General features: G+C 52.6%; 1 protein-coding gene across 2 annotated transcripts; it reads right to left on the reverse strand.

Moving 5' to 3' along the window:
• Window positions 1-223: 223 nt before the first annotated feature.
• Window positions 224-25,618, reverse strand: TRPV3 (transient receptor potential cation channel subfamily V member 3). Of its 2 annotated transcripts, none has more exons than XM_068530361.1 (17): window positions 25,500-25,618; window positions 20,972-21,076; window positions 20,710-20,796; window positions 19,626-19,780; window positions 18,665-18,841; window positions 16,269-16,409; window positions 13,823-14,103; window positions 11,535-11,711; window positions 10,438-10,596; window positions 9,611-9,712; window positions 8,495-8,568; window positions 6,365-6,530; window positions 4,901-4,967; window positions 2,901-3,175; window positions 1,764-1,876; window positions 488-567; window positions 224-234 (listed from the first exon to the last, which is right to left on the reverse strand). In XM_068530361.1, the coding sequence occupies exons 1-17, from the start codon at window positions 25,616-25,618 to the stop codon at window positions 224-226; spliced, it is 2,289 nt and encodes a 762-aa protein (XP_068386462.1). The 2 variants fall into 2 exon arrangements, with proteins under 2 accessions (XP_068386462.1, XP_068386461.1); XM_068530360.1 differs by having other exon boundaries at window positions 224-237.
• Window positions 25,619-27,009: the final 1,391 nt, after the last annotated feature.

Consider the following 27,009-nt stretch of genomic DNA (forward strand, 5'->3'; position numbering starts at 1 on the left):
CCGTCCAGCATGAGGGTGCTTTCCTCGTCTCTGCAGGTGGAGCCAGGCTCCATCACTCTGCAAAGCCCGCAGCACCAAGCCCAGGACCCAGCCTCCAGCCTCAGACGGCCCACATGCACACGAGCTCTGGGTTCTGCTTCTACACTGAAGTTTCCGGAACTTCATCCATTTCGTCAAATGCATTGAGGGTAGTTTTGCTGTTGCTCCTGGAAGAATCTTGGATTTAGTTGAAATCTGCTTTAAAAAAACAAAAAACAAAAAACACTATTTTACAGAAACAGCATTCTGCAAGTTGTACCTCCAGGTCTCAGTCCACCACCTGCCTTAGAAGTTATTCCAGCTCAGGTTAGAAAACGGTAGAGCTGGAAGGAATTAATTCAACCCTCCCATTTTACAGATGGGGAAAATCACGGCCCTCCGACTTGGTGTGCCTGGGGTCACGTGGTCAGAAAGGAGTGGGTGTCACGCTTCCTGATAGCAGCGGTACCTGTCCGTCTCCCGGGCCCTGGATCTTCGTTGAGGAAGGAGACGTGAGTTTTCCATTCAGTCCACTTCACCTCGTTGATCCTGCGGGTGTGATAATCATTCTCACCACTCCCCAGGTGCACCTCATCAAATGCAAACAAGCAGCACAGCGTTTGGGGTGTCCTCCACAGGGATCAGGAGCACTCCTGCCCCATGTGGTCACATCAGTGTTGTTAAGGCTTGAAACCTGCCCAAATCCCCATTTTCCCAGGCCTCCAGGATCAGTCTCCTCCCAGGGTGTGGGACCCAGAAGCTCAGAGAGGTGTAAAGGGGACATCTTCAGCCAGCAGGGGCTGTGCCTGACTCGGGGGAGGCAGCCCACGGAGAAGGAGGGAAGGAAGGAGAGTGGGGCAGGCTCGGGCTGAGAAGATGTGAGGGCGTGAAGTCCAGCTAGGGTTAAGGTTGCACTAAGAGAAGATGGTTAGGGGACTTGCCTGGCAGTCCAATGGTTAAGAGTCCTCCTCCCAATGCAGGGGTTTGATCCCTGGTTGGAGAACTAAGGTCCCACATGCTGCGGGGTGTGGCCAAAAATTTTTTTATAAAAAATTTGGGTTCAGAACCCAGAAGAGTGGGCAGTGTCTAAGGTGCTGGATTGTAACTGGAGACGATAGTTTGGCTGAAGTTCACATTCACAGAACATCTCTAGAGTGAGGGTGTCAAAATTAGACATATTTATTAGGGTAACTATTATAGTTGAAATGATGGTTCCTGGGGCAGAGCGGGGCGGGGAGGGGTTTCAGCCAGAGAAGTAGGTCAAGGTACAATTATACTCCAAGAAGGTAGTCTGCAGGGTCAGGCAGTCAGACAGGGGGTAGGAAGAGGTAGACCCATCAGAAAAGATGGTCAGGGCACGTTCAAGTACTTTTTTAAAAATCAAAAAGCTTGACATCTGTCAAAAGTAGCTGTCTCACTTTCCATTTGCCTGTGACAGAATGTGCCTCTCAGAAGGACAAAGAGTGCCAGGCTGGCAAATCTCTTCTAAGGCAGACACTGGGCAGGGGGAGGCCATGGAGGCACCTCCAAAAGGGCAGAGTCTCCTCCTTCTCCCTTCTGAGGCTTAGAAAGTCTATCCCAGGGCCAGGGACCCCGAAAGAGCAAATTCCATCTTCTGAGGAGGCAGAACAGACCGTGCCGTGGTCCGGCAAGCGAATGGCAGCACCATTTCGCTAACATTCACCAACTCATCTCTCTTCACCCACCCAAAAGGCATCACCAAAGGGCCCTTCTCCCTTTGTTACCGCAAACACAGTCGGAAATCTTGCTCTGCCACTTTACACAGCTCTCCCATCCGGAATCTGCTCCTCAGCCATTCTGGTAACATTTTCTCGAACTCCAAGATCGTCCTGGCTCTCTGGGGACATAAACGAGCCTAAGTGCATCTCTCAGGAGCAGCCCAGGAGCACGACTCCGTGTGAGCGTGGGTGCGCCCACACGTGTGCACACACACACATATACACACGTGCACACACCACCAAACAGCCCACTCCACCTGCATGGAATGCTTAATGCATAGATCCTGAGGATCTGGCTAACCTACAGAATTCAAAAGTGAACACCCAGTAAGTTTGGGAAAGGCGTTCAAATTGTTTTAAACATCACATAAACAATGTCTCTGGTAGTCCAGAGCTGCCTAACTGAAAACGTTAGGATCCTGGGATCCCACCAGGAAGGGAGCGTCCAGGAGGACATCATGCGGTCCTAGCCCCACGTCAGGCTTAGAGTCCCCTCGGCAATTTTCCCGGCAATAATTCGTCCAATCTCTCCTGAATATTAGCAACAATCCAATTAAGAAGGCCCTAATCATTAGTAACTTCCTTGTGTCAAATCAAAGCTTTTCTCCCTGTTGTTGCCCCATATACCTCATTTCTGCCTCTTGGACCAGAGAAGGGAGCTGCTCCCCCTTTCGCAAGTAGCTCTGCAGATATCTGAAGGAGCTGTCACGCTCTTCTTACACCATTTATGTAAGAAGTGTAACATGCCTCTGGATCATCCTGTGGGTTAGTGTCCTCAGTGTGTAAGGCCCATAGCATGTGAGGAGTATTGGAGGAGAGCAGAATTGTCACCTCCATCGTCCCATACCTAAGGACATTGTCCTATACCTACTTCTCTTAATGCAACCTAAGGCCACGCTTCAACATCCACAGATCACACCATTGACTCTGAGCAGAGCACGCCCATAAGCCTGAGTTCCTCTCACACATGCTGTTGTCCAGCCACACCCCCTAGACCTCATACCCCAGAAACCTAGCTTCCTCAAGCCTGGCCAAGCACAGGGAGCCTATGCAGATTTCCAGGCCCCACCCCAGATCCACTGGTGCCATGTGCTGAACTGAGTCCCCGTGAGGGCTCCCATAGAAAGACTCCGCCAAGGTCACCTGTAGGCGCCAGATGCGCTCACTCTCCTTGGAGACGTTCTCCACAGTCTCCCCCATCAGGGCAATGAGCATATTGAGGAGGAGGACGAAGGTGAGGGTGACATAGGTGATGAGCAGGAACAGGAAGAGGATGGGGTACTTGGAGTTCTTCTGGATGTTCAGGTCACCCAGGCCTATGGTGAGCTTGAAGAGTTCCAGCACCGTGTCGCTGAAGCTGCCAAAGGAGTTGCTGTCCTCAATGTCCTTGGAACACTTCTCGATCAGCGAGGCCAGGGCTGGGAAGACATAACAGGGTGTTCTCTGCAGCCTCTCTGTCTGGTTAATTACCCAATAAACTCGTGCATGCCTGCATGTACACCTATGCCCACACACACAGACTGCAGGCCTGCTGCCTCCTTCTCTCTGGCTATTTAAGTTACATCTCCAGCCTCAGCTCCCCCGGAAGTTTCATCAGGCTGGTGCCCTGCCTTGACAGAAAGGGCAGAAAGCCCTTTCTGCCTAACAAAGCCCAAACTCTTCTCTCTACCCCACCATTCAGCCCTTGATCTATCACGGGCTTGCACAGTTGATAATTACAATCTATAATCTGTGTGTCTCTGGCTCCTCAACCAGGCTTTGAGCTCCCAACTTCCTGTAGCTTGGGTTGTCTCCCCCAAGACTGGGAAGTCCTGAGTCTCTTCCTAATGCTCTGTGGCAAGACCTCTGGTCAAGGCCTGGGACTCTTCTTCTCTTCCTCCCAACGCACTACAGCAGTGGCTCATTACTGAATGAATGGACGGATGGATGAATGAATGAATGATCAAATTAATCAGGGAGGAAATGGATAGATGAATAAACAAACAAGTGAAGGACCAAATAAATAAGCAAACTGTGACCCAGAAAAGGTACCAGACAGATGGGAACAGTTGCCTAACTTCAAATGCCAATGATAACTAGGGGGGAAAAAAAACTGGTTTGGGAAAATAAAATATCTCTTTATGCAGAGGTTAGAAATAAAATCAGGTTATGCTGTTCCCTCTGTTGTAAATGGAGAGGTTTTTTCTTTTTTAATCGGAGTACAGTTGCTTTACAATATTGTGTTAGTTTATACTGTACAGCAAAGTGAATCAGCTATATGTATACACACATCCCCTCTTTCCTGGATTTCCTTGTCATTTAAGTCACCACAGAGCACTGAGTAGAGTTCCCTCTGCTATACAGTAGGTTCTCATTAGTTATCTATTTTATACATAGTATCAATAGTGTATATATGTCAATCCCAATCTCCCAATTCATCCCACCCCGCCTTTCCCCCTTGGTAGCCATACATTTGTTCTCTACATCTGTCTCTATTTCTGCTTTGTAAATAAGATCATCTATACCGATTTCTTCAGATTCCACATATATGCGTTAATAAACGATATTTGTTTTTCTCTTTCTGACTTACTCCACTCTGTATGACAGTCTCTAGGTGTAAATGGAGAGGTTTTCAAGAGGGGTTTCCCTTCCCTGGTCCCAGCAGACCAGAGGCTCTCACAGATATATCTGCAGCAAACTATGACAGTAATGTGATGTGGAGGGCCAAAGGAGGTTATCTCAATGCGTTAACTCTACTCTTATTTTTCAAAGACCATCAGTCAAATTTCTGCAGACTTTAGCTTCTCCATTTGTAAAATGGGGCCGAAAACCTGCCAAGCCTATCTGAGGCTGTGAGAGCCGCATATGATGATGGATGGAAAGGTGGGAGGCATGCCACACAGGGTGGTTGGATAAAAGCAACCAGTTCAAATTCTGGAGTCTCTAAGCCTCAGTGCCCTCATGGTCAGGGATGATGATGACCCCCCCTTGGTCAAGATGTCACGAGAAGTAAAGAGATAATGGTTGGGAAATGCTAACCACGGAAAGTGTTCCACTGGTGGCCGATGTAATTGTTGCTGAGGCTCCTGTGTGCTTTGCCATGCTGACATCTGTATAAAGTGTTTTACAAATGAGGGAGTTACTATTATTTATAAATCAATTACCTACTCCAAATCCAAGTAAGAACACGATATATACAAACAAGAACTTCAGAACATCATGCAAAATGACCTACAAAGAAAGAAACGCAATTCAAGGGTAAGGTTTGAGCACATATTCATTATACATTGATTTCCTGACTGCTTTCCACCCTCTCCCGGGTTCGCACTCTAACCACGCCCTCACTCGGGCCACTCTTCTGTGACCCTCACCAGGTCCTCCTGACGCTGTCTCCACAGCTCAGCGCTGGGCCCACCTCCTCCAGAAAGACTTCTCTTCTGTTCCTGCTCTCCGCCCTCCTCCCTCCTAGGACACAGTCTGTTTCTGTCCCTGCTGATTCAGGCTGCACATGAGCACCTTTCCTCATAGAAACTCACATCTGGAATCCTCACACTTCCTGGGGGCCGCAGTGTGCTGGGCCGAGCTCGCACCAGCTCACAAGAGCTGATTGTCTCACTTTCATGAATTTTCTGAGCTCGTTGTTAAACACAGCCATGACTAAGAATTAAATTGTGTAAACTTATAACTAAATAAATTGCATTAGAAACAAAGATAATAAATGTTCAAAACTCATCACTTCCGAGTGACTTTACTACATTTTATAATTATGTAGGCTTTTAAGGCTATTTATCTCTATTGTAACCATATGGTGGAAACACTGTATAATGGTGCATTACTGTGCATCCCTTCCCAATTCTGTATTCAGTGACATCGCATTGGTGGCTGGAAGTCAGCCATGGTGGGAATATTTACACCATGGAAATTGGTAAAAGCTACAAGTCAGAGATTGTTGGTCATCTAGATCTAGACTTAAGACAACGATGGACAAAATGTTAAGGCAGATTAAACTTTAAACATGTGTCCTATCTGTAGCTGTTATAGCGGGAATAGCACAAAAACATTGATGAAATATTCTTCTAGTATTTGAAAACTAGTATCCAATTCAGCAGATAAATGGCTCAGCATCACTGACAAACAAATGCAGTTTCAACACAAGTCTTCATTGCTTCCCTTTCATCTTACTCCTTAAAGCGGAGGAAAATATCAGCATTTATGCTGGCACAACACTCACTTGTCAATTGCAACCATAGGTTGGCAAACAGATATGAGTTCAACCAAAATCAACAAATTATTCGGTGAGACTCAACTAGCCATGTGGAATTTACAACAAAAGGCATTGTATATTTTATTGTTGTTTGTAACGTGTGTGCTGCACATCCTTTACATGGTAAACCTATATAATAAACATATCTACGTGTATATATGTAACATATTATATATACATATTTTCCCTCCTAGAGAGCCTGACCAAAGGCAAAGGGAGACCACGGTATTTGGGAGAAAGAACAGTGGCCTGTCTCTTGGGCAAGTCTCTTTTCCTCTCCAGACCTCAATTTCCCCATCTGAAAAATGGGTCTTCTCGGAAGGCCCTCCCTGCCCATCTCTGACGTTCGGCAGCCCCAACACACCTTCTGGATCATGACGCTGTACATGCCCATGGACTGGAATCCCCGCGTGTAGTAGAGCATGTTCGCCCAGCCCAGGGCCATGGCCAGCACGAGGCAGGCGAGGTACTCTTTGTAGGTAAGCAAGTACAAGAAGACAGACAGTATCACAAGCACAGCTTGGACAAAACTGTTCAGGAGACACAGGAGACAAGGGCCTTACTTACTTCTTGGCATCAGGGCAAAGATGTCCAAATCCTCCAACCTCCCTTAAATCCTGAATGGTTACCCTGGTGGCTGGTGCTGAAGAGACAGATAAGGCTGCCCCAGATCTGCTGGACCACGTCTAAAATCCAGCCTTGCAGACTGCATTGCTAGATGCAAGTCAGAGCTGGTTGCAGTTGACAAGGACTTTTTAAAGATACAGATCCCCAGGGCCCAGGAGATTCTGGTTCAGAAGGCCCAGGGTGCTGCCCAGGAGGCTGTATGGTTTTTAAATCACCCATGTGATTTCTGACCCCCACATAGGTTGGGGTACACTGGGGTAGACTGAGGATGTGGTGAATGACTGCATTTTTAACCAAAATGACAAAAGCTGACATCTATACTCAAAAGTCAATCATAACAAAAGTCCCCCATAACCTATTTTGAAAAATCCTTAAAAAAACTACAATACATGCTATATAATAGGTTTGCTAAAAGGAGATTGCGCAACAATGCGAATGTACTTAACAGTACTGAACTGTACACTTAAAATGGTTAAGATGGTTTAAGTTTTGTGTTACGTGTATTATACCACAATTTGAAATGTTTAAAGTACAATATGTACCAAACATACGAGATCAAAATCTACTCCTAAACAGTGTGTAACACCATCAGATATGCAGACATCTGGATAGAAACCCTCTCTTGCTTATAACATCAGGTAGTCTCCACAATTACAAAATATCTAACTAGTTAAAGTTAGGACACAGGCAACTTTGATTTTCTTGTGCAGTGAAAAGCAAACGTTTGGGTGAGCAGGGCATTTGGGACTGAAGTGAGGAAGCATGTTTACACGTTCCTCTACACTAAGAAAACAATGAAGAAGCAGAAGAGCAGGACATGGCACTGGTGCCTTCTGTCTTTGCCAAAGCCAGTGGCTGTACAAATGGATTTTTCTCTGGAATCGTCACAGTTTCTCCAAGCTGACAGACTCATGCGTGACTTGCACCCTGGGCAGTGCTGCACCTGGCCTATTCATTCACTGCAGTATCAGGGGGCCCCTGATACTGCCCAAAGAGATGAAGAACTTAGCTCATGCTTCTGGAAGGCAGGTACATACTTAATAAAGCTGTTAATAGGTATTTGGAAACATCAGGCCAAGATTCAAGGTTTTATAGACCCAGCCTCCCAAATGCTCAGAAGAGGGCCTTTGGTGGGGTCTACAGAGCCATGGAGCCTAACATTCTTCATCCCAAGCTGCAGATCCTTTTCCATTATTTATTTAGAGACAGGGGTTACGTAATCCTCTGCACATGACAGGGGTTACATAATCCTCCTTTTATTTAGAGACAGGGGTTACGTAATCCTCTTCACATGACCTCATTCAGAGAGGCTGCTGAGCTGAGCTTTCTGGCTAGAGCCTACAGTAGTCAACCCTGCACAAGCTTGGGATGAGGCTGTCTGGGAAACTGGGCTGGCTTGAGCTTCATGACTGAAGCTCCGTCTGACTCTACGTGACTCACTTCCCTGCACTGAGCCTCGGTTTTCATGCCTAAAGATGAGACTCGATGATTTCTCAAGTACCTTCCAGCCCTGACCTGCCAGGGTCCAAAACAACAGCCAGGAGGAACTGGCCTGGAATGTCCCTTCATAAAAAATAAACACGCCTTCTCTGTGCTGGCTGCCGCCCAGGGCTCTGTGGCAGGGTGAAGTCAGCTATCCCTGCAACTGGATGGTGGGCACTGTCCCAGCGTTTTCTGGTCCTCTCCATGGGCATCTATGTGCCTCTCTTACCAGAAAGGAGAGAGGAGGTCCCTGGCCATGTGACTTGGCAAAATGACAGGGACAGGGTGACACGGTAGGGTGGCTATTGCAGAGGGACACAGCAGCCATCATACAGGACTTTAGCCTTGCCTGTGAGGTGGTGACCAAGGGGACAGACCTACTTACAAGACAAAGTGAAACCAGGCATCCGAGAGGATGGACTGCAGATCTGAGGGTCTCAGCAGGAAGATCGCGATGCCCTGAGGCCAGAAAGGAAAGAAAAGCTGCCCCCTCTTCATGCCCCTCGCTGGAGGATCTGGGGAAGGGGGGCGTTTCCCCAGGACTGAGACTCAGGAACAGGGAAGTATGTGAAGGCCCAGCCAGAGCCCAGGTGAGGGATATGGAAGGGGACTTGTGCCTGGGGGACAGAGGCAACCCCAGGGTAAGAGTGGGTGCTCCCCCTGATCTTCTCACGTCTCTTACTCTCACCCCCGTAATCACCCCAGAACCCACAAAGCAGCACAACCATACAGTTACCTGCCATTCCCCAAATATGGCCTAGCTTTCCAGCCTCTGAGCCTTTGTTCATGCTGTTCCCCATACCTGTCCTGTAATACCTTCTCCCCAGTGTCCTCATGCCAACCCTCCCCTACCAGAGTAAGTGCCATCTCTGCCTTCAAGCCTTCCTGGCCCCCCTCCCCCCCTGCCAATAAAAGTCATCTCTCTTCTTCTGAGCACGGGTCTGAGCCCAACATCAGGTCTTTTCACAGTCTATGTTAAAGTCTAGCTATTTGTGTCCATCTGAAATCCCTACCAGACTATGAACTCAAAGAGGGCAGATTCCCTCCATCCCTGTCATCTCCTCCAGAGCCCCACATTGAAGGTGTTCAGAATATACCTGCTGATTCGTCGGTTGGATGGATGAACGGGTAGATCGACTGACAAACAGATGGAAAGACGGTTGGATGAAGGATGGAAGGACAGTGGGTAAGGATGAGTGGGTGTTTAAATGGATGAATGAGTGGCTGGGTTGATGAGAGAGGGCAGGTGATTGGATGGGTGGATGGAGGGGCAGGGAAGATGGGACACTGAGTGGCTGGGAGTGTAGATAAATGGCAGATAGATGGGCAGATGGATGGAAGAATGGATAGATAAAGTAGGTAGGATAAGCTGGCTTGTTTATGTAAATCTAAAGGTTCAAAAGGAAATGCCTCCCCAGAGTCTCCCAGCAGTAGTAGCAGAGCTTGCTGTCACCCTGCCTGCCTCACAGGCCAGTCCAGGAGGGCTTGGTGACCTACTCACCTCTTTCACAGAAATGCAAATGGCCCAGATGAGCACAAACATCCTTCCTAAGAGCTGCAGCCACCCCATCTTGTATGTGAGGGCCAAGGGGTGTGGCAGGGCCTGGGAGGAAGGGAGAGGAATGGATGGGTGCAGGACGGGGAGTGAGGAAGGCAGGGGTAGCGCCACCTCCGGGGGGACCATGCACATACACGTGCCCAACCCTCGAGCTGGGCCAGAGTCCAGCACAAAGCCGGATCTCTGTACAGGGCCAAAAAGGAACTGCAGCCCCCAGCCCCTGCCTCCCCCACCCAGAGTGGAAACCCAGAATTCTGCGGTGAGAAGCACGATCCAATCCATGCTAACAACCCCCTCACACCTCTTGGCATTTATCTGTTCCATCTGTATCCAGACACTCACAGGGCCTCATAACACAGTTAAAGCCAAGACTCCGTGCCTCGTGTAATGGATGGGGAACCGAGACCCAGAGTGCTGGGAATGCTTCTCCAAGTGACTTCCACCTCCTCGCATTTCCTCCCATGGCCCTCACAGCCAAAACACCCAACCAGCTCCAGATTTAGACATGGAGCCTGGGCGGGGCCTGGGGCTCCTAATTCTGCAGCCCTCCCCCAGCAGGGGTCAGCCTGGGGCTGAGCACCCGGGGTTGGGCTCAACCAGGCGCTGGCGACGTATTCAGTGTCCAAGACACTGTTGAAGCATGAGAACTGGGGGACCCCACGCACATCTCTTGGCCTCTCTGGGCCTCAGTTTCCCCATATGCACATAGGGAGGCTCCAGGGTCCTGCAATGCTGACCAACCCATCCCCCACTTCAAGGGGCCCACTTACCTCCTTCTCCCGGGGGTGGTAGTAAGAGACGAAGGTCAGGGTGATGTTGTAGAAGAAATAGGAGCAGAAGGACAGGAAGAACATGTACTTGGCAAACTTCTTCCACTTCATATGCAGCAGCGTGTGCAGGGGCTCCAGGGTCAGCATCTCGTGCCGGTTCTGGGGGTAGAACGGCACCAGTCACCATGGAGATGAGAGAGAGGAAGGGACCATTTTCGGAGGGCCCTCATTTCAAAGGAAGCTCTGAGTCAGCACTGCCCCTGGCAGAAGGGGGCAATGAACTGGTTTGGCTGGAAATGTTGGGAGGGTAATTTCTGGCTCCTGAGGCTCCATTCCAGCGCACCCAGACAGCAACCGAACGCCACGGAGCTTGGTGTTTTTGCCAAGAGGATCTGAGGCATGGTGGGGAGGGAGGGCTAGAAGGGAGGCCAGGGCCACGACTGGGGTCTGGCCCCCTCCTGGGCCCTCCTTCACTGTGTGACCCCAGGAAAACCCCTGACCCTCTCTGGGCCTCAGCCTCCTCATCAGTAAAACTGATCTCAATCCCTGCCCTACCAGTCAGGCTGCTGTGAGGGCCAGGGAGATCCCTGGCAAGACAGGCTCTGGGAAGCACAACTCTTGGTAAAATGTGAAAGATGTGTTGCCTCACTTTCCTCCAAGAGCCAAAAACTTCCCGCTGCTGATCTTCTCTTTTCTCCTTCAGCCTCACTGACTTCCCAGCTATGCCCCCTCCAGAAAGGCCTCCCTGATTGCTCAAACTGTGTACTCCCTGACACTTATTTGGGACCAGGTTTGGGGGAAGAGGGGATTCTAAGCCTGACCATATGGAACCAATAGAAGGAGTTGGGGGGAAACAAGATGGAGAAGATCTACACCCCCCCCAACCCTGCCCAGGATTATGGGGCCAGGAGACCCCCACCACAAGGTCAGCTGGGAACAGGTGGCCCCAGCACCCACCCCAGGCCCCGCCCACTAAGGCTAAGGAATGGGGGCTGCAGACTTGTCTGGCTAGTAGCAAGGGGTCTTCCCAGGGCCTCCCTGGCCTGGGGCCCAGCCTGCTACCCCCTGACCTTCCCCAGCCCACCCGGGAGACCCACATCGATGTTGGTGTTGTAGACGATGATTTTCAGCACCGAGTTGTCGGTCATGGTGTCCACGTTGGTGAGGTCGTAGAGCGAGGACGACACTGGCCCGTAGGCCCAGTCAGTGAACTTCCTGGACAGGGTCCGGAGCCGCTTCTCCTTGATCTCACGGCTGAGGATGTACTTCAGGATCTGGGGACAGGAAGAGTAACAACCATCAGCCTCTGGACAGGGCTTGGGGCGAAGACCGCTGGGCCTGCCCAAGGCAGACAGGGCCTGGGAAGAGGCTCCCACCAGGGGTGGATTGAGTCGGGCCGAGTGCCTGTCACTGTGACCCCCGGCCCCCGCTTTATCTGTGGGATGGGCGCAAAGCTCGCTGACCTGCCCGTCACACCAGGCATTGTGAATACCAGAGACAAGAGGCGTGAAGACCTTTTGCACGCTTCGGAGGGCTGCACGATCAGCTCACAAATCCTTGCACCAGCTGGGGAGTCTGTTCCGGGAAGAATCCAGGAACTGACAATTTCGAGAAATAATTTCTGTTTGGCCTGGATTTGAGAAGCAGCTGCGAGTTTCTCCAGCTTCCCCATCCCACCCTCAGTCAAGACCCTGCCAGTTGAGGCTCACTGCTCTGGCCAGTCAGGGGGTGATGCATGACACCAGCCTTTCAGAGAGGCCCGTGGGACCCACTCTCTAGGTCAGCGAGCTTGCTCTCTGCTACATGTTAGGGTCACTGGGGAACATTTAGAATGCCCACACCACTGACTAACTCAGTCCAAATCTCTGGAGGTGGGACTCAGGAATCTGCATCTTGTAAAGCTTCCTGGGTGGTTCCAAAGTGCAGGCAAGATGGAGAGCTCACTAGTTCCAGAAAGCGAGCCCTGGGTACAATAAGATGGGGGCAGAACTTCCTGGGGCACCAACCCAAGGCCCAGGAGGAGGGTCCTAATGGGGAGGACAGTGTCAGAGCCCTGATCTCATGTGACCCAGTGGGGTTCCCATCTCATCTCGCACGGGAGCCTAGTCTCTACAGCCCAGGCAGGGAGCTCCCAGGGATAAGGCACGTCTCCCCTTTCTGAGCCCCAGGCTACACGAGCCCGAGGACATGGTCTGTGTCTCAAGTATGACTGCACCCTCTGCTCCCAGCACAGTGGCCAACTTGGGCAGCATCTGGAAAAGTTTCCAAAGAACACTGAATGAAGGAGAGAAGGGGCCAGGAAGGGTGCAGGCGACTTCCCAAGACTGGCGAGAGGCGGTGGGGGTGGGTGGAGGGACACATTATCCTCTAGGGAACCAGGGGTCAGGGGGCCACGCTCCACGCAGGAAGCTTCATCCCTGGGCCCTCCCCAGGGACAAGCACATGGCACAGTGGTCCTTGGAGAAAGTTCCGACTTGCGACCACAGTCTGACTCTCCTCAAAGCCCCCAGGAAGCTGTGTCCTTGGGGTGGGCAGGAGATGGGGGAGGCAGGCACACAATTCCTCCTCTGTCAAAGCTGTTCTGCATCCCTTCCTCCTCCCACAAGAGCATGAAAAGGTCCCTTGTGGGCACCAGCCCTGAGCACTGGGACGGGACCCAAGGCCCTCGGGGCACCACCTCCCTCATCAGTTGCCCTGAGGTTGGCACAGCTGTGATGGCTCCACAGTCCCCACCCTACCCAGTGCCCTCCTGCAGCCTCCCAGGAGCCATGGTCCCCTCCCAGGGCTCAAGATGTGGACGCTCAGGGGCAGCTTTGCCATGATGAGTCCTGACCTTGAAACCAGACCAAGCCGTGGCTCCAACCACAGAGAGAGATGGGAGCCCACCCCAGCTGAGTCTTCACCAAGCTCCCAGTTAACCTGAGTTCCTCGGCCACAACACAAGGGCACAAAGAGCCACGAGCAGCCACATACTCTGCTGGGGACTTGGCTCAATGTTTCAACCTGACAGACAGGCTGGGGTCTCTCCAGTGTCAGGGAGCACCAGCCAACTGGCTCTGGATCCAGAGCAGACATTCGGGGACTCCCGTCCGCATAAGAGGCTGAAGGCCCCCAGGGTCAGACACTCAGCCTCCTCCGCTTGGGTGCCTCACCACGCAGGAATCCTCCGCCACAAAGCATGAGTCACCGCAGCCTTAAGACTCCTCCACTCTGGCCCCGGCAAGGGGGTCCCAGGGCAGGAGACAGAAACACAGAATGTTAGGGCCTGAAGTCCAGAGGGTGCGCCCACGTGCTGCCTGTCCGTGGCTCCGTGCAGTCGACCACTCAGAAGGGCCCCTGGGGAGCGTGCCTCGCGCCCTCCCGCCTGCCCCCAGGCCTCACCCACCTCAGCCTTGCCCATCTTGGCGGCCAGCTGCAGCGGCGTGAGGCCATCGTTGTTGCGCGTGGTCTCCAGCTCCCAGTTGCCGCTCTTCAGCAGGATCATGTCGTACATGTGCTTGACGAAGTCATTCTGCGTCTTGAAGTCCTCGGCCACCGTCACCAGAGCGTGGAGGATGTTGTTTCCCCGTGAGTCCTGCGAGGTGATGTCCGTCTGCTCGTTGTCCATCAGCAGCTGCACAATCTCGGGCTGGTTGGTGCAGGCTGCCAGGGCCAGGGGTGTCTCGCCTGGGGGAGGGGGCGCACAGGGGCTCGGTTCTCTCCTGGACCAGAGTGGTGATTCCCCAAGTTCTAGGAATGGGGCTTATCCTGCCCATCTCAGCAGGAGTGGGAGACTGAAGCTGGATCATTGCAACAAACTCCTAACCGGTCTCCCTGCTACTACCCTGTTGGCCCTCCAACACTATCCTCAACACAGAAGCCAGACTGATCCTATTAATGCATAAGGCTCACCTCACCCAGAACAAAAGCTCAAATTCCAATGACAGCCTACAAGGCCCTACATCTTCTGACATCATCTCCTCCTCTCCCCCTCACTCACTCCCCTCCAGCCACCATGGCCTTCTTCCTTCTCCTCGAGCACACACAGGCACTTTTCTACCTCAGGGGCTTTGCACAGGCTGTTCCCTCTTCCGTAGATACCTGCATCACTCCCTACCTCACCACCTGTGAGTCTTTGCTCTAACGTCACCTTTTCAATGAATCATTCACCCTAACTGCCCTTTTAAAATTGAAACCCAACTCCTTCCTGTCCCAGAATTCCTGATCTCCTTCCCCTGCTTTACTACTTTTTTTTTTTTTTGAGCTGTCGTTTTGTTTTTTTTTTTTAACTTATTTATTTTATTATTTTATTTATTTTATTTTTGGCTGCTTTGGGTCTTCGTTGCTGTGCACGGGCTTTCTCTAGTTGCCGTGGACCGGGGCTACTCTTCATTGCGGTGCGTGAGCTTCTCATTGCGGTGGCTTCTCTTGTTGCGGAGCACGGGCTCTAGGCACGCGGGCTTCAGTAGTTGTGGCACACGGGCTCAGCAGTTGTGGCTCGCAGGCTCTAGAGCGCAGGCTCAGTAGTCGTGGCGCACAGGCTTAGTTGCTCCGCGGCATGTGGGATCTTCCCGGACCAGGGATCGAACCCTTGTCCCTGCATTGGCAGGCAGATTCTTAACCACTGCACCACCAGGGAAGTCCCCCCTGCTTTACTTTTTGTTTTTTTCAATAGCACTTGTTATTTTCTAACATATTACATAACATTCTTATTTATTATATTCATTATTGATGGTCTCTCTCCCATCTAGAATGCAAGTTCCATGAGGGTAGAGATCTTGGTTTTGTTCACAGATATATTTCAAATACCTAGAACAATGCCTGGTATACATAGTAAACAATCAATGTTAGTTGAGAAAAGAGAAAGCAAGTGACTCACACTTGGTCACACAGCAAACCGGGGACGGAACCAGGGCTGGACATCAGGTCTCCTGCTGCTTCCCCCCCCCCCCCCAATCTCCATCCTGTCACCTCTCTTCATCCCACCCAACAGATGTTTCCCAGCCAGGTCTGACTGGACAAGACCCTGTCCTCAAGGCCACCCAGACCCATCTAGTCCTGCTGACTAAAAAACCATCCAGAAGAGAAAACAGGTCAGTGGCCATCAGTCAGGGCCTGGGCAAGGAGGAGGCGTTAACTACAAAGTTGTACCAGGCGAGTTTTTGGTGTGATGGAGCTGTTTGTTCCCTGTCCTGACCACAGTGATGGCTACACAACTGTACGCGTTTGTGGAAATGAACAGAAGTGTACATTAAGATGGGTGAACTTCACTGTACCTAAATTACACATTAAAAAAAATTTTTTTTTCACCCGGGATGGCCTAACGTCAGTTGCATTTGGTCTCCCTAAAGTGTCAGTCAGGGAATTTTTGTCCTCTTACTTTTGACCCCTGTTTGCAGTCCTGAGAGGCACTGGACACAGGGGACAGAGGCCAGAGCTGGCAGGCAGGATGCCTACATCCGCTCCTTACTACACTGGGGCAAGTCATTTCCCTTCTCAGAACCTGTAAACTAGGGCTCTCTCCTTGCCCTCCCTCCCAGGTCTATGTTCCCTACAGGGGGCTGCTCAGGTGGATGTCTGTGTGTCCTCTAACACCACCAGGTGACACACCCCAAATGCAGGCTCCCCATCCTCCCAAGTGCTGGTCTCCAGCCTGGCGGTCCTGTTCAGGTGGATCTGCCCCTGCCGCCTCCCTGGTCCCGGCTCTGTCCTCCAGGGCCTCGGACACAACTGAGCCAGCAGAGATTGGCAGTGGGGTCTCCCCTGCCTGCTAGCGCTTCTACGGGTAGAAGCCCCGCCTCGCCCTCCGCCCCTCTCGCCCCCGGACCCCAACCCGGGGCGGCGGCACCCACCGAAGTAGAAGCCTTCGTGCTGGTACTTGGGGTTGAAGAAGACGCCCTTGGCGTGGGCGTTGACGTCGGCGCCGGCCGCGATGAGCAACGCGGTGATGTCTCCCTGCCGCCGCTCGATGGCGATGTTCAGCGCCGTCTGCCCTGCGGACGGGACAGGGGTGGGCGGTTGCGCTCAGCGGCTGGGACGGGGGTGACACACCCTCTCTGGCCTGTTCCCCTCTCTGTCCTCTGTACCCTCCACCGAACCGTGGAGAAATACTAGCTGCCTGTCTGGTCTGTGTCGCCCAGCTTCATTCTTTGCTTCATTCATTTTTGCGTGGAAGCAAGGATTATTGGTAGAGCATCTGCTCTGTGCCCCAAAGCCAGGCACTGGGGACACAGCAGGACATGGGATGCAGTTTTGATTCTTGTCCTCAGGAAGCTCACAGTCTCCCTGCGAATTGAGCGTTATGATACGTGGAGGTGCAGGGTCTGTGGTACCCAGAGGAGCTCTTAACACAGCCTGAGGGGTTGGGGGGCTTCCCAGAGTGGCCTCTAAACTGGGACCGGGTAAGTTTAGCCAGGCTGGATGGGGCTGACTCAAGGCCTCATAAGCCAGGTTAAGAGGTTAGAACTTTATCCTAAAGGGTATGGGAAGGCACAGAAGGCACTGAAGCAGGGAAGTGACATGATCAGAGTTTTGGGTTTTTTACATGTGTATTTTCAAAGCACTCTGGCTGCAAAACTGGAGGATGTGTTAGAAGGAGCCCAGACTTGGGAAGAGCTGTCCGTCCAATGGACCCAAAGATCCTTGGGAGAAAGAGTCCTCAGGATGGTCTGCTGGGGATGGGGGAGAAGGGCTGTCTCAGGTCAGGTCCAGGCATCTGGCCTGGGTGCTGGGTAGATGACGGCCTGGTGACTGAGAAACAGAACAGGGGAGAAGCCGCAGGGAGGGGGGGTGGGGGAGGGACATAGACACGGTTGGTGGAGCCTACAGAACCTCCAGACAGAAGGGACCAGAAGGCCGGGGGTGCGGGGGCCGGGTGTCTCAGAACATTACACCAGAAACAGCATTTTCCAAAGAGCTGCCAACATGCCGTACATAAAAACAAAGTCCTGGTGGATCAAAGAACTAAGCATTTTTTAAGATTGGAAAATTGTTAATAACTAACCTTTTTGGAGGGAAAACCCTCTTAAGCCTTCTTAAGCAAAATCCAAAATTCTGAAGCCATAAAGAAAAAACTGACATATTTGCTTCCATAAAAATTAAAAATTTCTGTATTTCAAAAGACATCTTAAAGAAAGTTAAAAGACAAGTGATAGGCTGGGGGAAATATTTGAGACGTATGAAAGAGGTAATGTGCTTTTAGAAGTCCATAATGGATTAAGAGCTCCTACAAATCAATAAAAAGACAAACAACCTAAAAGAAAACTGAGAAACTATTATTAACAAGCACCTCACAGAGAAGAAAGTCCACACAGACAATACAGGAAATGAAAGATGTTTGGAATCACTGGTAATCGGGAAGATGAAAATTTGAACCTAATGAGTTAATACTTCTCACCCACCAGACTGGCAAAAACAAATAATAATAATGGCAATACATAAATACAAATAAAATTACTGTCTCCCACGAGAAAAGTTAAGGGCCCAAGCCAGACTCCCACCTGCAAAAAGCTGAGATGTTTAGCACCCTCGGCATATCCATAAGATGGCATCCAGTTATTCTTGGGCCAATCATTTTTGACACAAGCTCGTCATAAGACCCTAGTGGGATGTTTATTGACTCCAAAAACTCAAAGACACACCTTACTGGTTATTCACAGCAGACTTCCTGAGTAGGGAAACACTATCCTGAGTTTAGTCTCCCCGCCCCCTCTCCGGTCCACCTAAGAGAGAAGCCACAAAGCTGAGTCCCAAATGGGGCTGTTAATAATGATGAGGATAATGACGATACTAATAGTTACTAATGTGTTGGCCCTGCCCAGCCCTCCAGCCTTCTTGCCATCACTCAGCTGTGTCAAGCTCAGTCCCATCTCAGGCTTTTGCCCTTGCTTTGTTCTGAATCCTTCTCATTGTGCCGGCTTCGGGTCAAAGGTCACCTCTCTGACCATCCACACTAAAGTTGCCCATCCCCAATTACTTCTGATGACATTATCTTTTTTTTTTGTAATTTTCTTTTCATCAATTTTTAAATTTCCTTATTTAGAAGAGCAGCGTTCATCTGTCTTGTTCACTCCTGTGTTCTGGGGCCAAAAACACTGCCTGGCACGCGGCCAGTGGTCAAGATTGTTTGCAGAATGAAGGAAGGTGCCGGGCACCACACTAAGCGCTTTGGGCTTCCACGACAGCAGTGCCTGTGCCCCACCACCTCCAGCAATTGCTGTCTGCACAGCCCCTCCCGCAGGCGGGTTACCTTCGTAGGCCTCCTCCGTGTACTTGGCGTTGATGAACCTGTCTAGGATGTTGTTTTCCTCCGCGAAGGCGAGCAGGATCTGCACGATCTCCTTGGTGCTGGGGTTGATGTTTAACAAGGCCTTCATCAGGCAGGTCTTCCCCGTGTCCAAGGCCGTCAGCTTGTGCATGAGGAAGTCTGCAGGCAGGGTCGCAGGATGGAGCTGCTGCACAGGGGGGCCCCGGCTGCCCTTGGCCCTCCCGGCCCGGAGGAAGGGAGGCCGGGGTGTGGCGGCTGCAGCCTCAGACCTCAAGAACCTGCCGCAGGCTCTCCACGGAGCTCCCTGCCCTGAGCTCCCAGCTCCCCTCTGCCCTGGCCAGCTCTTCCTCCTCCCGCCTCCTTGCCGGCTCCTCCTTCTCCTCGGTGAGCTGCCCAGAGGCTTATCAGAGACCTTTTGCTCTTTACCTTCTGCACCGTCTCCCTGGTAGGGGGACAGTCCCACCCACTGCCTGGCTTCCCACTGTCCAGCTCAGAAATCTCCAGCCCACCACCCCACACCCCGGTTTCCTACAAATAGACTTCACCCCCTTCCACTTAACTTGCTACTCTCCTGGTCCCCAAGACAGCTCGGGCCCCACCAGCCACCAAGTCTCCCAAGTCCAAATGGCACCACCCGGGACTCACTCCTCACGTCCTTGTGTCCCACCAGTGCCACTCCCGGAAGAGCTGTTCCCCCTTCCCCAGCCCCGCCGCTGGGGTCCCAACTCTGCCTGAGCAGAGGCCTTCTCCAGTTTTACCCCCATCCTCCACCGTCACCTGTCTAAGCCCTTCCATGGCTCCCCATTGCCCTCAGAATCAGGTTCGAAGTTGCCAGCCCAGCAGTTAAGGCTGGAGGGCGGGGAGGGAGGGCAGTGGGTAGGTGGACAGCAGGAGCCGAGCAGGACCCCCAGCCCTGCACCCTCTGCCAGGGCCAGCCACTGACCGGACACATCCAGGCTGCGGCGCTGCTCACAAAGCTCCTGCAGCTCCATCAGCAGCTCCAGCAGCTGTCCCACGCCGCCCTCCGACACAGCCACAAAGATGTGTTTCCTCAGCCACCTCTTTTTGTGCCTCTGCTCTTGCTTGGCCAGGTTTGCACTGAGGCCAGAAAACGTTTCCAACTCGCCACACATGCACCACTGTCTCCCGTTACCCCTCCAAAGCCGCTGTGCCTACAGGGGGCTCGGCGCCAGCCCCCACTGTCTGCACGTGCCTGTCACAGTGCCTGAAATCCCCTCCTTTAGTGCCGGGGGGTGGGCGGAGGTGCTGGGATTCGTGTTGCCCTGAGCTGCCCTGCTTCTAATCCAAATGCAAGCACATTTTATCAAACTGTATCTTTGGATCCACATAGTAATGATCAGGAAAGATACGTGCCTAACTGTTCATCATGATTACCTCGAAAGAATGAGATCAGAGGAAGGGAAATTTCACTTTCATATTTTGTGTTGTTTGAATATTTTTCATATCTCTCTCCCCACCCCTACACTCCAAATAGGCAGCCACGGTAATGCGTGATGTGTATCCTTTTGTTTGTATGTGTTCTTGCAAAATGCACGTTGATGTTTGATGGCTACATGCATGTATTTTTTTTTTTAAGTCTTTATTGAATTTGTTACAACATTCTTTCTGTTTTTTTGTTTTGGTTTTTTGGCTGCGAGACGTGTGGGATCTTAGCTCCCTACCGGGGATGGAACCGGCACCCCTGCATCGGGAGGCAAAGTCTTAACCACTGGACCGCCAGGGAAGTCCCCTACATGCATGTATTTTTAATTTATGTACATGGCATTGCGTTAAGTTCTCATTCTGCTGCATACTGTTGTCCGGATGTTTTATAATGAATGGGTATTACTTTTATAAGATGTGATACTCCCTTCCCCCCAAAAATGACCTACATGCCATAGCTATGGGCCCAGACATTGGTGCCCCAGGATTGGCGGCCTCTTTCTCTTTCCTGCAGGGTCCTGGTGCCTGTCCCTCGGGCACCTGCCTGGTGGGCACGGTGGGAGGAGGGGAAGGGCCAGGCTCACCTGGGACTGCTGGGATTAAATGGGGTCTCTGTCACGTCATCCTGAGGAGATTGTGGGGAATCCATGTCATCACAGCTGCCCGGGAGGCTGGTGGGGGAATGGGGAGGACAGAGAGAGGGACAAGTTTTTAATGGACAATGGTAGTTTGCCACAAGCAGGCCTGGCTGTGTGGCCCAGGGCGAGTCACTGCCCGCCCGCGGGAGCTGAGGGCTCGGCCAGGGCAGGGGTGGGGGCTGGCAGGCTGGCGGGTCGCAGTACTCACCACTGCCGGATGTTGGAGTCCATGGGCTTGGAGAAGATGAGGGGAGAGGTCTTGGTGACAGTGGGGTTGGGCTCGAACCCTTCTATCTCCAGGAACAAGTGTGCACTGGGGGGACACCCAAGCAAGGCCATTAGAGCTGGGACAGGGCCTGTCCACCTGTGTGTCCTGCAACCCCACTGTCGAGGGCGCCCTCCTCACGGAGTGCTCACCCTCAGCCAGGCCCAGCCAAGCCCGGAAGGCTCAGAGCTAGTCCAGAAATGGGGCATAAATGGCGTGAGGGCAAGGCTCACTGATACATTGGCCCCCCACCTACCTGTCTCCTGCCTATCAAGAGGAACCTTCTGACCTGACCTAAAATCAAATCATTCTTCCAAAAGAGAAGACAAAGGGAGGAGCAAGCCCCTAGCTGGTAGCCCAAGGCCTGGGTTCTAGTCTGGCTCTGCCTCTGCCTCTCCTCTTGTGTGACCCCAGGTGGTCACTGGCCTTCTCTGGGCCAAGTATCCTCACCCGGATGGAAAATGATTGGGCTAGATGATCCTCAAGACCTGGACTCTGGAGCCCGTGCTGCTCCAGGACTGTCTACTTATGGACTGTCCAGCTGAAATGGGCATCAGAGGTCATCTTGTGAGATCACCTTTCCCTGCACCCCTGCAGTACCCCAGAACTGCCACCCCAAAGTTGTCCCCACACCACTATGGCAGCTCTGACCCAGCGACTACAAACACATCTGCTAGCAGAACATCCTGGTTGAGATTTGCTGACCATCTCCAGGCAGAGCCCAACTCCCCCACCTGCAGGTGTTTCCCCAGGACAATTGGTCCAGCTCCTGCCCTGACCTCCATCCCACCCTACCTATCTGGGTTCAGTAGTGCATTTACTCAACAAATATTTACTGAGCATGTACAATATGCCAAGCACTATTCTAGAAGCTGCGGATACAGTGGTAAACAAGTAGACAAAAATTCCTCCCCTCACAAAGCTCTTGTTCCAGTGGGTTGGTAAAAACTGGCCCCAAGGATCAGACCAGATTATAGCACAGTGAGGCCATTGCTTTTCTTGCTCTAGACCAGGGGTCCCAAACCCCTGGGATCTAATGCCTGATGATCTGAGGTGGAGCTGATGTAATAATAATAGAAATAAAGTGCACAATAAATGTAATGGGCTTGAATCATCCCAAAACCATCCTCCCCCCGGTCCTTGGAAAAATTTTCTTCCACAAAAACGGTCCCTGGTGCCAAAAATGTTGGGGATCGCTGCTCTAGGCAATAACCCACTGTCCTTTGGCTGTAAGTTCTTCAACAGCAGAAACTACAATTGCATCGTCCTAATTCTCTAGAACCCAACATTTGTCATGACACTCAGAAGACCTAACAATGGATGAGTGTAAGGATGGATAGGTGAAAGATAAATGAGTGGAAAAAAGAATGGCTGGTTGGACAGATGAGTGGATGGATGAATAGATAGGTAGATGATGGATGGTTGGAAGGATGGATGGATGGATGGATGACTGTCTGAGGAATGAATAGTTGGGTGGGTAGATAGGTGGATAGATGGAGAGACCAATAAGCAGACAGACCAACACACCCTTAAACTGTAAAAGTTGGGAGGTTGCATCCCTCAACAGGAAGATGAGGGCTGTGACTGAGGCAGGAGGACTTCAGTGGCTGGGAAGGTGGATGGTGAGAGCTGAGCTGGAAAGGACCCAGCTGTATGTAAGGACCTAACTCCTGGGACAGGGAGCTGCTAGACCACGAGGGCCTGTCCCATGCCTGCCCTACTTGCCACTGCATGTGCCATATCTCATCCACCAGCATGAGCAGACAGCAAGGTCTTGGCCAGGTGACATCCTGGCTCCGGACTTGCAGCAGGTGCTGTTTGTTTATTCCTACTTTGACCCAGCCAGAAAGGCACCACCACCTGGGTGTTGTTAACTCACATGTGCAGACAGGCAGCTCTGTACGATTCCTCCGGCATTTCTGTTCCTTTGAAGGCAGAGAACTATCCCCAGGCAGACTCAGGCCTGGGGAGGAGCTTATCTCTCCTACTTTGTCCAGAGAAAAGCCCAAGTGCTCTGAGCTTCAAGGTCAGTGCCTCTACAGCCTTCATGGCCTGTGTCTGTGTCCCTGGGCAAGGTGACGCCCAGGGGGAGGTAACCATAGCAGCCACTCACCGGGAGGGGCATGATGCTTCAGAAAAAGCTCCAGGTCCAAAAATTTCTCCCCAATCTGGATTTCTTGGTGCCTTCAATTCCCCCATTAGTACATATTTCCTTAGTGGTCAGAACTGCCTTCTGACACATAATATTTTCTTTTCTTTTTCTTTCTAAACCTAAGTCCTATACTCCGTTCTGAGGGAGATGCCCAAACCTTTGGGGTCTGGGGAGAAGTAGGCACATGAGGTCCCTCAAAGAGCCTTGGGAAGGAGAAGGGACCACGGATTCATGAGACAAAGGTCACACCTCACACCAGGCCCTTAGTTGGGCGGGGGCCACTGGGAGAGCTGATCCTGGAACTAAGTTCATGAACCAGGATGGGCTCAGAATGGCAGCCCGACTGCAGGAAGAATCTGGGGTTTTCCTGAAACTCTGTCCTCAGTCCTTCTCTGAGGTCCAAACCTCCCCTGGGAAAGTGAGAGGGGAGGGAAGGGGGAAAGGAGGCAGGAGGGCAGTGTTGGTGGCTTAGATCCAAGATATCTCTGCTTCTACCCAGACAAGCCCTCCCAGACCCAGGCTTCCCACATGGGCCCCCGACACCTGTCTGATCTCCACATCCACCCAGTTTTCTCTCCTGCGCTCCACGATGGAGCTTCCACCTGAATGAGCCTCTGGCACCTCTCAGCCAACATTTCACACTTGAACTTGGCTCCTTCCTCCTGACCTTGCTCCTGCTCCTCCGAAGTGCTCATGTCAGAGATGCCCCATCACCCCTCCAGGTCCCCCCACCGGAGGAAGGGGATGTCTCTCGGTCCTCCTTCTCCCTCCCCTCCCATAGTTGATCCGGCAGGCTCCACGATCCTAATACTTCTCTGATCTGTGCCTGCTTCTCCATCCCTCACCACCAGGCTCACCACCTATCACCTGGGCAACAGTCGCAACAGACGCCCCTCTAATCCATCACCCACACAGATCACCCAGAGTGTCCTTTCTGAAATGCAAATCTTGCCATGCCCTCCCTCTCACACAAAATCCCTCCATGGCTCCCCACTACCCCCAATTGTCCAATGTCCTTAACTGACTGCCAAGACCCAGCCCCAGTGGGACTTATCCCCCCAAAGACACCCTCACCCAGCCGGCACTTTAGTCGCATGGGATTCCTCACTGGTTCCTGCCCCAAGCCTCTGCCCTCTCCCTTCCTGTCCACCTGTCACCATCCACTGTAACACCAGCTCCTCAGCGACATGCCTGCAGAATCAGAACCACCTGCCCCTCCTCAGGCCCCGCCCCACCTACTTCACCCTCTCTCCAGGCCACTCCCCACATTCTCCCTGGGGCCCCTCTCACCATCCAGACTGTGAGCAGAGGCAAGTGTTCTTTCTCTCGTGTCCCAGTCTCCCCAGCCTGGGCCCAGCACCCCCACCCCCCACCCCGGCTCGTGCGCAAAAGGCCTCAGCAATTATTATTCAAATCAAGAGAAGGGAAAGCACCAGGCTCAACTCGGCCCAAGAAGGGTCCTGGGACAGGGGCTGAAGAGGCAGGGCAAATGGGCCAACGTAGACCTGGGGGCCCATCCGGGTCCAAGGGAAGCGCCGCGGGGTTGAAGGAGGGGCATTCAGGCTTGAGGGGCACCGAATCGGCTGAGGGGGTTACTGCAATGGAGGCAGCTAAGGGGCCAGCTGTGACCCCGGAGAAGTACTTTCTTTGCTCCCGCCACCTCCGTATCCTCAACTGGGAAGTGGTCATAACCGTCCCAGCCCTGTGCAGCTCCCAGGGGGCCTGGGGAGTGACAATGACGACAACAATGAAGACAAAGTTCAAGGTAACAAAACACTATCAGCGCCAACATGCGCCGTGCCGAGCACGTTGTTGGCACAATTGCAATTAACCGTTACTCTATGGGCTGGTGCCGTGGCTGGTGTCTCCCTTACACAGGTGGGGCTGGAGAGCCTGAATTACCTGGCTAAGCACCCAGTGGATATGAGAGCCCCCAGTGGACTTGAAAAATGTATGCTGTAGGCTGTCCCTGCTACCTGGAATTTCCACCCACCTTTCTGCTCCTTATCACAAGGATGGCTCCAGCAACTCCCCACCTCCGCCAGGAGCCTTTCTGGGCGTTCCTGCCTTGGTGCCCCTGGGCCCTCCAGGGAGGCCTCCCTTGATTATTCCAGTCATACTAACCTCCCGAGCTCAGCCCCAGAGTATGCAGTGCTGTCCCCCCTACACCCTCCATTATACCTGGCTGGGCACCAGGCCACCCCAGATGAGACTGAGATTCTCAGGTCCGCCCCAGGCAAGGGGTCCCTGAAGGTGGGTGCCAGGCTCCTCCTGTGCCCCTCACAGCGCAGCACGCGGGCCTGAACCTGCTGGTCCTACCTCTTCTTGGTGGGGGTGATCTCTGCCGACCTCTTCTCCTGCAGGATGGTAACGTTCCCACTGGGGACAGTGGCAATTCTGCCCATGAGAGGCACCATCTCCTTCGGGTGGGCATCCATGGCTGGAACACAACCACAGCACAGATGCTCAGGCTGAAGGGACAGAGAGGAGCTTCAGACCCCCATGTAGCACCATATGGCTCCTGCTCATACTCCCCAGGACGGGGAGATCACTCAGCTTTTCCAGGCCACCACCCCTTCTCAGGGACAGGGAGACTGTCCCCGCAGCTTCCCCTGCTCCCTGCTTCAGCACCCCTGCCCCTATGGGTCCTAGGAGAGCCCAGCAGAGCTTCCAGGTAGAGATCACCATGCCCTTGACCTCTCTCCAGACGTCCTCTCCAGCCCCACCAATCTCCAGGTGGATTCCTGAGAATTAGCTCTGCTTTTTCAACGTCCTTCTCAGGTTTTGTGTTTAGAATTCTCCTCGACAGAGCAGGACTGTCACCTCCTTTCCTCTAGACACTATGCTCCTAGTAGCACAGCCTCAGGCCGCTCCGGTTTTTTAATTTCTCACCCTCCTCGCGCTCTCTGCCACTAACACACTGATCATCTTTCTCCCCCACCCAAAGCTGAGTGTAACCAGCCACATGGCTATCTGTCCACCTGGAGGGAGCAGCTGAGCCCCAGCCCCCTCTGTCCAGACCTGCTTTACTGATGCTCGGTAAGGGCTCGACCCCATGCGGGGCTTGGAGGGAGGTACTGGGAAGGGGAACTGATATGTCTTCCAAGGACACTGAGGGGAACTTCGAGCTTTCTGTTGGGCGGAGGGCTGTCCAGGCAGAGGCAACAGCCTGAGCAAAGACCAGGGCTCAAGAAAGTTCGGCGAGTGGCAAGGAGCTGGTGTGGCTGGACCCGTGGGCAGTAAGAGGCTTGGGAACAGGCTGGGCCTGGAGCAGGAGCTGTGGCTGAACCTGGGGACAGCGGGGACGTGAGAGGGATCCAGGTCCTATAGGAGACAGCACAAGGGAGATGGAGGAGACCAGAGGCCAGGACGAGGCTGCCATGGGGGCCAGCGGGGAGGTGGGCTGGTCATAGAGGAAGAGGTGGGCAGGGGAAAGGGCTGTGGGGACAGGAGGTGACTCTGCAGTTAGCGGGGGCCATTCTCAGCTTGAGCCACCCTCAGAGAACTCCCTCAGAGTCACAGGGAGCTGGGGCAGTGGGGCGGGGCGGTGATTTCTGTAAGAAGAGCCCAGCTGGGTGGAGCTGGGGCCATTGGTGATCCTGACCCTAATAGGAGAGCCCCCTGGAGGCAGTGTCTGGATCCGGTTGTCTTCAGACTGCAGTGAGGCTTGGAAATGGGAGAGCCTCCTCCCCCTGCCCACGCGCCCCACCCCACTAAACATGAGCAATCTTGGGAGAGGAAAGTCATCCAGGGGGTGCCCCGGAGTGTAGGCACCTAGAGGCAGGGAGCCCTGAGGAGGCCTTAAGCATCCTATTGGGAGAGGATTGTC

This window comes from Eschrichtius robustus, chromosome 20 (assembly GCF_028021215.1).
Source record: "Eschrichtius robustus isolate mEscRob2 chromosome 20, mEscRob2.pri, whole genome shotgun sequence".
In the NCBI taxonomy this organism is placed as follows: Eukaryota; Metazoa; Chordata; class Mammalia; order Artiodactyla; family Eschrichtiidae; genus Eschrichtius; species Eschrichtius robustus.

Excerpts from the sequence above, each read along its gene's own strand:
- TRPV3 (XM_068530360.1), bottom strand. The coding sequence starts at position 25,618 with ATGGATGCCCACCCGAAGGAGATGGTGCCTCTCATGGGCAGAATTGCC. Across the intron at positions 16,410-18,664 it reads CACGGAGGAGGCCTACGAAG|GGCAGACGGCGCTGAACATC; the intron begins GTAACCCGCCTG and ends TCCCGTCCGCAG. Across the intron at positions 9,713-10,437 it reads ACCACCCCCGGGAGAAGGAG|GCCCTGCCACACCCCTTGGC; the intron begins GTAAGTGGGCCC and ends CCTTCCTCCCAG.